The sequence below is a fragment of the Cupressus sempervirens genome, chromosome 2, assembly GCF_028749045.1.
Source record: "Cupressus sempervirens isolate cs-2001-9-10 chromosome 2, ASM2874904v1, whole genome shotgun sequence".
Lineage (NCBI taxonomy): Eukaryota > Viridiplantae > Streptophyta > Pinopsida > Cupressales > Cupressaceae > Cupressus > Cupressus sempervirens.
In genome coordinates this window covers 617,920,803-617,932,998 of record NC_143119.1, presented here as the reverse complement: position 1 = coordinate 617,932,998, position 12,196 = coordinate 617,920,803, and the positions used below count along the sequence as shown (strand labels likewise).

The 12,196-nt window shown below is 34.5% G+C and overlaps 1 protein-coding gene across 4 annotated transcripts in view; it reads left to right on the top strand.

The window, feature by feature from the left end:
- Positions 1-12,196, top strand: part of LOC149574896 (uncharacterized) — a 132,042-nt gene that overhangs the window by 112,963 nt on the left and 6,883 nt on the right. For all 4 annotated transcript variants that reach the window (XR_016360104.1, XM_089814746.1, XM_089814745.1 and 1 more), the window contains exon 11: positions 12,044-12,134. Coding sequence is in view for 3 of the 4 variants with exons in the window: in XM_089814746.1 (XP_089670872.1) it covers positions 12,044-12,134 (91 nt within the window). In the remaining variant the exon portion in view is untranslated. The remainder of the gene's footprint in view (positions 1-12,043; positions 12,135-12,196) is intronic.

The following is a 12,196-nucleotide window of genomic DNA, read 5'->3' as shown; positions in this document are numbered from 1 at the left end:
ATTCGATACAGACTTAACACAAGTCTTAATAATGTATTATCGATTATTATGAACTGCAGCCCGATATAATATAGATCGATAGTGATCTAAAACCAAAGGAATCAAAATAAGTTTCGATCATGCCTTAAATGATCTTAGACTATATATATATATATGATCATCGGTTTCAACTATGCATTGTTTCATATACTGCTATAATATATATATATATATATATATATATGTGATCATCGGTTTCAACTATGCATTGTTTCATATAGTGCTATAATACATACATACATACATACATACATACATAATAGTACGTGCATCATATTGGTATACATATATACATATGTATATATGTGCTGATCATAGTTATTGTTAGATCGAAGCTACATGTGTAAACAATATTGGTTTCTAAGTATTTAATACAATCAAACCTTCTACATGCATTAATAGATATTGATAACAACAAGATCAATACTTACATATATGTATGTATGCCATTTTCCCATAAACAATCAAATACAAAGTTGGAGGAAGTAAGTTAGGGAGGTGTGTTTACTAGTTCCCCAAACTAAGTATGTTGTCCTACATTTTGTCACCACAAAATGTAGGTAATGATAAAAGCCTTTTTCAAACTAGTTTCTCATTTCTCTAAGTCTAATTCATTATTTAATTGGTTAGTATTGATTAACTAATCAATTTCAATTGATATAATAAATCCTTTTATTGAAGGCTTTTGTCAAGTCTTTTTCGTTTTTCTGTTTGTCGAGGCTATGCTTGATTTTTGAAGCCTTCAATGTCCTATTTTCCGTTTTTTAGTGTGTTTGTTGGTTTTTGGTACTTTGGTTTTGCTCAAGATATTGCTTTCGGTTTTCCCTTCGTTTCAGTATATCTTAGGGCTTAATTGAAGTTGGCAATCAAAAGATATGACCATTTTAGTGCCCAAAAAGTGGACTTTGGAGGTGCAACTGCACGAATTAAAAATATCATGTTATATTTTTAAGTTGACATTCACTTTTTGAAAATTATAACATGAATTCACTTTGTGTTATGTTTTAAAGTTACTTTATCATTTTGATTTTTCACTTAAAGTAACTATAGTGCACTTTATGTTATATATTTAAGTTGAGTTACTTTTTAATTTTTCACTAAGTGACTATATTAACTATATAGTTTGATTTAATTTTTTATTTTTAAACCAAGTGCTCTAGCAAATATTACTTTTAAAATGATATTTGCATATGATATTTTTAATTTGATAGTGTCAATGTAATTTATGGCCCCATTTAAGTAATATTTCATCAAAATTTAAATTGCCATGTGCTTATTTAAATCACTTAACTTGTGCATCTCATTCTTTAGACCCATTTGCATATTTTAAAATATGCAAATGCATCTAGAGAGAGGTTTTGAATTAAAAGCATGCAAATGCCTTTGATTCAAAATATGCAATGGCCTCCCAAGAATGAGCTAAGCATATTGCATATTTTCAAAACATGCATATGCACTCCAAGAGTGCATTCAACATGGGCAAGCACATAAAGCATATTTTAAAATATGCACGTGCATCTTGAGAACCCGTTTTTGCTCAAGATGCGTGTTTTCAATATATGTAAATTCATTCCAAGAGTGTTTGGGCTTGGAGAAGCCAAAGACATGTTTTTTAAAACATGTAATAGCACTCAAGAGTGTGTTTGGACTTTTAACACATGTTATTGTCTCTTGAGAACCCGTTTTTGACTCTTAGGGCAAAAACGTCCATGTCTATGGCCTCCAAGAACATGTTTTTGATCATTTTGCTTGGATTCTTCCATGAAATGACTTAAAATCTCTTCCTCAAGAGGCATTTTTGCATCCTTATGCATTTCCATGCATTTGCGTCCCTATTCATGTGAAAAACGTTTCATTTCAACCTCATTTGGAGCCACATTTTGGACAAAAACACCCAGATTTGGGCCATTAGAATCCACGTTTTTGCCAAAGGAAGGGTCGTTTCGGATTTTTGATCATTGTATATGACATTGGGGGTCATGTTTTTGCATTCTAAGATGAAAATCGCTCCATGCAATGCCCTCATGAAACCACATTTTTGACAAAAAATGGGTTCTTTTCATGCATTTTGCCAAAAACGATTTGTTCTTTGGTGTTTGTTGACCACTTTTTTGGGCATATACATGGAAAACACCTCATCTCTTGCTCATTAATCATTCATCATTGCAAGGTTGAAGAAGTAGAAGTTTGTTTGAAGATTTTCAAATTTGGTGTTTCTTTCTCCTTCATTTTTGGCACACAATCATCAAGTGGACGTTTTCCTTCTTGCTAATTAGTTCATGCTTATCTTGCTGATTTTATGCATGTTTTAGCTTGATGCTTCACACTTGTTGATATAGATGCCATGAAAAGGGCATTTTCCCTTTTAAAATGATGAAAAATTTTATTTCCATGTTTTTGGTTTTTTCCCAAATTCCAAATTCGAGTTTGCATATTGAAGTAGCTTGCTTTTTGACATGTTTGAGTCTTATGCCAAAGGTATGTATTTTCTTTTGTGTTTGTTTTCTTGTATTTCTTCATTTGGAAGAAGTTGAAGGGTCTTTCCCAAGAGCTTGATCACGTTTCATGTCATATCCCCACTTTGCGAATATAATTCAATAATAAATAAATAATAAAGGATGAAATAATTAAATGATATTCAAATAAATAATTCGTATATTTGAAATAGAGTTCATATAATTATAATATAATTATAATTATATTATAATATTACACTCTTGATAATTACAAGATGATAATAAATAAATAATAGAATAATACTTAAGTAAAAACTAAATAATTATAATTTACATATTCATATATATAATAATACAAAAATATATATTTATCTAAATATTATAGATATAGTAACTTTTCATGACATTTAACTTACTAGTGGCATATATATCAAATGTTTTACCAATCCTCGTGAGTTCTGTATTGAACTTGTAATGTTTCTATTAGTAATTATTTTTGTGTGGGAAGGAACGATAATATCCCAATTTAAGTCTACCTGAGACGTGAGACATCAGTTACGGAGAAATGGCTGGTTGAATAGAGTCGTCGAGATATAGCAAAGGTTGCAGGGAAGAGACAAGGACGTCTCACTTGGGAAGCTTCCCTCCATTGATACGAGTATAAGAGGAGAATTGGTCTCTTTCGAAGGGGGGATAGGAGGAGGAGTATACAGTTAGCAATATTAACCACATTCAAACAATATTACAACAAATACGTGGTAGTATTGAAGGGAAAAGAAGTCATCGACCCTTCTATATTTATTCTTTGCATTTTTAGTAGACAATAGAGATAGGAGGATTACTTATCGCTTCTCTTTATTTATTTATTTTAAACTTGTTCATGGAGTATTCGTCATCAATTATTAACTGGTTGCATATATATTAAAGAAAATCAAAGACATTGCCGTAGGGAGTAATCTATCATATTATATTTAGCATCTTACTCGAAATTTGAGAAGCAAGCTGACATATAGGCACTAGAAGTATTGTTGTGGAAATTATTTGTGTGATTAAGAAGTTTGTACTAAAGATAGCAATCCAATAGCTATACATGATTATAAAATAATATTGTAATACATCTCTAATTGTCAAATCAGAGGACGGTATCGAGATTGCATTATACATCCAAACAGTCATATCAAACACAACCGAAATTTTGTTGCACTAAGTGCAAATATAAAAGATTAATACACTTAGCATGGGTCTAATTGGCCAATCAAGGATAGCACTACTATTGATATTAGCCATATAAGAAGCACTACTATACAAAACAATTAATATTGTATATGGTTCTTGAAATTAAATTGTCATCTTTTTATTTATAGTAAGAATAAAGAATTTAAGGTAAATTGTCTCCAAATTCTCAAGATATCTCAAAGGGAACATCACATTTCATTTCACTCCATCTTCCATCAACGAATGCAAGTGCATCTTTTCATTCCACCTCAATCATTACATGCCAAGGCGCATTGCATTATTTCATTTGGTACTCACCATTACACTTCATGAGCAATTGCATGTAATTTCTCATTTCATGTCACAACACATTGCATCTCATCTTTTGTATGCAATTACATGTAAGCTCACTTTCCATCTGCATTTACATGTCATCTCACTTTCTGTTCCTCATTACATGTTATATATACATGTAATTCACTTTTCGTGCAATGACATCTTGAAAACTTGTTTTTGACTTAAAGTCATTTTTTTTGAAGTCAGAAGTTTTCATTTCCATGCATTCCCATGCATTCCACTTCCATACCTTAAAGCATATTCATAAACGTTCACGTTCAGCTCGTATTTTCATCCTCTCAAGCTGTACTCCAGCCTTTGCATATGCATGTTGTCTCTTTTCAATATCATCACATTAAATCTTTGAAGTGTCTAATCCATACTCCGAGGCTTTGTTGTTGATCAAGAATCGACGCTTTTATCGAAGCAATATCCTCTGATGATGTGTTCACATTTTGGAATTTTCATGTTGCAGCACAAGCACAAGAGATGCCCTCACCATCAAAATCTAAAGGTAAAACGAAATACCAATATGATACAGAGTTGGTTCATGCAACTCAATCTCATGTCACCTCCATTCTTGACAATGTGTTAGATACAAAGATTGGACATGTGGACATGACTGATTTCTAGTGAAGGGTAGAAGCCCCTGTTAGTCATGAAATGAAACACATCAAAAGGAGTAATATTCACTTGGTGTCCACGTTTCCAATGGTTGCCCTGGAACTAGAGTTTGTTCTTGGATGTGCAAAGCGTTTCAATCCAAAGTCAAAAACCATCAAGGATGCTGATGGTAATGTTGTTATAAGCCTTGATCCAAAGGTTATTGAGCAGATTTTCAAAGTGTCACAGAGTGCAGAGCGTGAAGATTTGACCAAAGAGTCATCTTTAGAGATATGGAATGCCAATAAGGGAAATTATCAGAAGTATGTTAATATATATTGGTTGGATTCCAAGAGGAATAATTTCTCAAGATGGCCAAAAACCATTTACAGATCTAATTTCAAGCTGGAATACAAAGACCTTATTATCCTTCTCAGCAGGATATGTGGTCTCAAGGATCCTAATGATTTTGAACCACAGACATATAAGTTCATTTTTCCAGATTATTGATAATAAGGAACATATCTTTTGGAAAGAACTTATTAGCACTGCACTTTGTGAGTAGTTGCTCAATGTAGGAACTTAGTACCTTTCTACATGAATTCCTACCCTGTTTATATTGTTGCTGCCATGGGATCTTTTTCTGGACTCTCCACCAAAAGAGATCATCTTCAAATTCCAGTTTGAGAATTCTATGATCAGATTACTTTGACTAATAGTAAGTACCATTACAGAAGAGTTCAAGATGCATTCTTTGGGCATTTTCGATGTATGTTTGATAGACAATTGTCTGTTAAAAGGATATTTGATGAAGTTTGGGAGAAAGTAAATTAGTATGGTTGTATCTTTATTCAATTTTCAACCTTTACCTATTTGAAGGTTGGGTACTTTAAAGGAGAGCCATATACCTTACCTAGGTATGCCACTGATGAGATCATTCTTATGAAAATGACCAAACAACTTATGAAAGTTCAATCTGACTAGCATGCTCTACATAGACCAGGTTTTGGTATTTCTTCTGCGAAACCCCTAATAATTGGTAATTATATGATCATATCTGTATACAAAGCAAAAGCCTTGGAAGAAGCACTTTAGTTGATCACATTGAAAAGATTCAAAGCCAGATTTGACATTGATTATAGAGAAATGAATTCTCAAATTAAAAGGGCCTTTACTCATGTTCATTGTATAGAAGATGCTTGGATCGATATGCAGCCAGAGTTGGATATAATGAAAATGGATTACTGCAGATTGACTTTGCAGTAGATCATTGATCTTGATATGCTCGAGATCCCATCTGATTTCCAAGTTGAAGATGATGGTAATATTCTTGATCCAGAATATCATCAAGCTGGTTTTCATAAATGATGCCCTTTCTGTATTCAATGGCAGCAAAAAGAAGGTACATCTATCCTTGATAGATTTCAATCCATTTTGGCAAACACCAACAAGTGGTTGAAAATCAAAGGTCTTGAAAGGATCAATCCAAAGTTGGGTTTGGATTGTGGAAGTTTTGGTCCTCCTGGAAGGAAGTCACAATTGGAAATCACAGGTAAAGATGGTGCTTCTTGTTCTGATGTAAAGAAATCTCTCAAGTTCAAGTTGAAGGGTGGAAAGGGAACATCATCTCAAACCCCCAAACTGGTTCAAGAGTCAGAGGAAGAGTTAGAGGAAGAATCAGATGAAGAACTTGATGAAGAAGATGAGGAGGAAGAAGGAGAAGTCGTGATCATATCTCCTCCGAGACCTACACAAACTCATGAACCATCCAAGTAGGAAGTGCCTTTTCCAGGGTGTGATAGATGATGATGTGGATTCATTTTCCATTGTTTTCACACCTTCCATCTTGACTTCAGAAGTCAATACGTTGTCTCTTCCTATATCTTCAGTAGCTCCTCCCATTTTAACAACTGAACAATGTGAGCATTTGGGGAATGTGTTTGAGGATTTTCCAACTCTCACGGAAGGTCAAGTTTCTCAACTTGATATATCCTTAACAAGTTTTGAGTTGTTCACGACAGAATCTTCTTATCATGCACCTATGAATACAGTTGTGCAAACTGAATCTTGCTCAATCACAATGGAGATACAATTAGGATCAATGCCAATGGTCTCCACTGTACTTGCTTCCTCAGATGAAAATTTCAATTTGCTTGCAAGGTTAAGCAGGATCACAATGAAGAGAAGGAAGATTGTCATATCCCCAGATGATCTTCCTATTAAGAAAACTAAGTCCAAATCTTTGTAGAAAAAACCAAGATTGTAGAGGTTGTTGAGCCGCTGGTGGAGAAGCTTGTTGAAGAGCTTACCTGTTCTGATTATAAATTCGCCAAGGTAGAGATCGAAAAGTAGTCACAATTGAGTTGCTTACAGGATGCTCAAAATGCACTTGTCAATGTATCAAAGAGAAATCATCAATTATGGGAAAAGAAAAATCAGCTCAAGCAAGAGGTTACTCGCTTAAAAGAAGTTACTTGGTAACAATCTTCGCAAAATGCTGTTGGTGTGTCTCAGACATCTAGGGAAAGAAAGATAGTAGATGCTGCTAAGTCTTAGGATAGGAGAAGTCATTTCTGAAGAAGTTCAAGCTCTTATAGATACTGTTAAAGTCCTTGGGTGTATCAAAAAGATGGATGAAATGGAACAAGACTTGATTTCTTCTTTGACTCAAGAAGTTGACACCTTGAAAGGGATTCTTAACGACTGGGATGAGATTGCTAAGTTTGATCTGGATGCCATGGTTACATGTCACATTTTGCCATCTTGTGAAATGTTTTACAAATGTCATGGGCTCATAGGTTACAAGGAGACGCTAAAAAAGCTTGTGACAAAGTTGCAAGCAAATTTGGAAGATTGCTGGGCAGTAGAAACAGGAATCATATGTGACTTAGAGCAAATGGGATGTCAGATTCTTGATGAACACGATAATCTGATTACAATTGAAAGGATGACTTCATAATACACAATTAGGGTCAATGCTGATTTAGATAGTGACAATTTCAATTCTCATACAATGAATAGATTCCTTCTATACAAGTCTTTAGCCAAGCATCTACAAGATTCCTTATCATCAAAGTCCAAAATCGTGCAATCAGCATATGTAGATGCAGTAAGAATAGAGGCAATATCGAAGACAATGGAGATTTCAGATCTTCTTACGGTGCGTGATGATGTCATCAAATTTAAGGCACTAAAGAACAATCTTTAAGATTGCTATTTTGTTTTTTTGTTTGTAGATCAGAGAGGATGCATTGCATGGAATTATGTAATTACATGTAACATGAATTGCATGTGTAATAACATGTAATCCAATAATTTCTCTTGTTAGTTAGACCGGGTCAAAGTTGTTTGAGTTGCTCTTACTTTTTTCTCCACTTTTTTCTCAACTTCTTTGCCTACATAAAGGAGTGCCCCCTCATTATTAAAATATATCTTTTATTGTATGCAAGAGAGCTCTGGAGAAATTGTGCAAACATAACTTTGATTGTGTAATGTCATTTTTGAAGGAAAAATAAATACAAAGAATCAATTGAGACTCAACTTTGATTGAGTGAAATTGTTACTTGTATAAGTTAGAAGCTTTGATTGTGATTTGCATTTGTTGTCTTTGATTTATATGTTTTGCATTCTTGATAATTGAGTATAAAAAGAATTAGTAAGCAATTGGAGCCGAAGCTTTGACTGGGAGTAGTTGTAGAGATATATAGGGTAGAAGCTTTGTCTGTGGCTTATATCTCTTTCTTGATTCACAAAATAACTAGGATATCTTTACTTCTGGAAGTCTTTGTGCCCCAATAGTAAAGTTTATTGATATAGAACTACGACCAGACTTAGAGCCAAATCAATGCACTTTCGGCTAGCCTTTGAGTTAGTGTTGGTTTATCGGTATCACCATTTCCAGCTTTTAGATAGAAGTGTAGTTAGAGATTTCACCTTGCCCATTACTCGCTTCATGGGTAAGTGGATTCTTTCCTGATAGTTAAGAGGATAGAATATTGGTAACATCCATTGACAAAATCTCTCAAACTTCTTGCTTACCTTGAGTTGATCCAAAGAATGGTGAGAAGGGGGAGCCTTCCCTTTAAGGTAGGAGAGATTGTCTCACATGCTGAGTCTAGTCATCCTATTTTGTGATTGGATTTTACCCAAAACTGTTAGTTGCAAAATATCCACCCAACGAAGTAAATCACCCTAAGGGATGGATCTGGTCATAGTTGGACATTCTTGCCCCTTGTGTGCTGAGAGGCAGCTGATTAGCGGAAGGGATGGAACTCATCAGTTGGGTGTTCTTGCTGCTCGTGGGATGAGAGGTGAATTGCCATGAGTTGAATATGTTGTGCTCTCACACTTGGCTGGGTTGGGCAGTTTACAAGTGCCCTTTCGAGTTTCCTACTGAAAAAGTTGTGATAGGTTATAAAATAGTTACCTAGTCATACTGCCTATCATAATCTTCTTATTCACTAACCAATATATTTGCTCATTATTTCTTAAACTATTATTGATTAATTTAAGTTCCTATTATTGGAATTGTTGTTTTGTGCACATACAGGTTGATATTAATTTGGTGACATTACATTTATTCACTCGTGCTATTATTGCAGAGAAGAAGATTAGAGATAGTCGGTCAAGGATTACAGTTGAAACTTGATTGCACTACATTATAGCACCTTCCTTGATGATACATAGCATTTTAAGGACTCAACAGTTGCCAAAAAGTACATAATTCTCAACCAACCAATGTGTATAACTACCCGAGAACAACAACTTAATACGAACAATTAACTGATTCTCAGATTAGCAATATTATCAAACATAAAATAGACATTGTACGCTGACTGCATCATTCCCCCCCAAAGTAAAAGGTATATTCCAGACGACAAGTAAACATCATCACAAGAGAAGATTTAAGGACATGAATCCCTCAAATCTGACCCGATTTCTTTATTTGCTCTGAAATAATCACAGAGGAAGGATTACAGTTGATCCCACTACCTTCCTTGACAGTACACAATATATTTAAAGGACCTGATAGTTGCCAAGAGGAACAAAACTGTCAACCGTCACTTACAACTACCCAGTAATGACAAACAGCTTAATGCAAACAATTAATACATGTCGAATGCAAACAATTAATACATGTTGGGTCACCGATATCATCGAACATAACAATAGACATTGTATGCTGACTACAATTCCCATGTTATATTTCAGGGTCTTGATTGGTGACCCCACATCTTCCATAAGCATATAAATTTATAATCTATGCTTTTGGGATACAATCCAATCAATAATAACCATAAGGATACAACTCAATAATTTGCAAATCACAATATTAAACTTCATGATTACATATCCAAGATTCAAAATGGATCGCAAGTTGTGGGTGAAAGAATAACTGGATTGACTAAATAAGAAAAGGTACGAGGAATACTTAAAAAATACCATTTCTAAATATGTCTTCACTACGCGAAGACAGGGATGCACCCCTGCTCAGTGAGTAGCATACTGGTGTTCCCTCCATTTCTGGTACTTAGTACTAGGTTATAAAACATCCTCATGTTATTCCTGAGACATCAAGATTGACACCTTACCATTTCTGAGCCTTTCCTGCAACTTTGGTCTATAACAGACTCATTTTAGGTTAAGAAATGATACAGAACCATCTTCAAGATGACTTGGGGACATTTGGATGGCTCCCAAGATGTTTTAGGGATCATCTTGCTGGTGAGTTGATTGGAGGATGTAGATTGAGTAAATTCGTACTCATTATTTGCTTTCAAATTTTAATTGTATTTTGACTAGACAAGGAAAAGACAAAGGTCAGACAGCTTTTTAGGTCACTGCTCATGTCAGATGCCAATTAGTGGACAAGAACATCATTGTAGAATCTGCAATATTGATTTTTAGGGGAGCTATGCCAGGTATGTGCTTACACATTACATAAGCCTAGATAAGGGATCAGGGGTAGTAGAAAGTAACCCTTGATTGAGAGGGCTTCAGGACTAGATTCTTCCAGGGTATGTGAATAAATTGAGGACGTGTAGATGAACTACAAGTTCGCAACCCTCAGAGATGACTGTTTTAAAAGTAGTTGATTTACATCAATGCAATCATTATTTCTCAATGAGTTGGGGACATTCATCAGCAATTTTCTTGTGAAGTTTTGTGATTTTGATGCCACTGTGCTATACGGAGTCTGGTTTTGATTCATAATGTGTTAAGCTAGCATTTGCAACCCTTATGAGTCTTGTGATTCCTTAGGGACTGTTGGAACTTTTTGGGGTTACATTATTCTTTGAAATTTATCTTAGTGATTCGTCGATTTCTGCTGGATGTCTGATAAAATTTGCTCATTATCTTGGGTGAGCCTTAACAATATCAAGGTATTAGCTTTGTTCAGATGAGGCAATTGGTATGATTCTTAAACCATCTTGTCCCTTTAGCCCCATCTTGAGAATACTTGCCCTATCAATCCTAGTTTCACAAAAGCAATAAAAAAAGGGTCATGGGGAAAATGCCTAGAGACTTTCAATTTTGTTGACCCATTAATGAAGATCTGGCAAACTAGACCATAAATTATTCACAATACAAATCAATAGCTTCTGTGCATAATGAGCTGCTTCATTCAAAACATCATTATTTAAAGGCTGAAGCCACCACAGGGATTTCCTTGGAATAGGAAAGAGTAGATCAGTTTTGAGTTTCTGGGAACATTTTTTCACAGAAATGTGATTTGTCAAGCGAAAAATGTGATTCGTCAAGCTCTCTTGTTTTCTTCAACAGAAAATCTCCTCCCTTTCTGAAACTGAAAGTTATCTATGTTTCTATTCCATTTTATGCCTTTCTTGAGGAAACACATGTTGAAGAAAAGTGGGAACAAATTGAACATGAGATGTGATTGTAATTCCTTTTCAATAAATTACTGTTTTATTCGAGTCTTGACTATGCTCCAAAATTTTCTTGTATTTTGTCTCTATGAAAATCTCATTCACAATCCAGGATTGCAAAGCATCTTTTGGATTCTAGTGCATTGAACCTTTTGTATGCATTTGCATCTTAAATTTGCATATAAAAATAATGATAACCTGTGGAGCACTCTGAATGTCTATCTGGATTTTAGCCTTCCCATTCCTCAAAAGAAAAGCAATTTGCTTTCTCTATTTTTTCAATTTTTACTGTGTATGGTCATCCTGCTTCAGATTAAAATATTGTTCTCAACAAGCAACATGTGAGCTCTCTCCTATACGTTGAATATCAATCAAACAAAAATGCAGAACTATGTGTAAAGACTATACTGACTTTTCTAGTCTGAAATTTGATATTTTTAAACTTGAGCAGTAAAATTTCAGATCTGTCATGTTTTCAGTTAGAATGACACCATTGTTTATGAGCAGGTTATGGGGTACATTTCTGGCAGATATTGTAATCAGAGCATCTGATACAGACTATGCTAGAATTGTTCGAGCAATTTATGCCTTTGCTCAGGTATCAATCTTCATATTAAGAGCTGAGCAATTTTTGGCATTCACAATACATTGAATTATTCA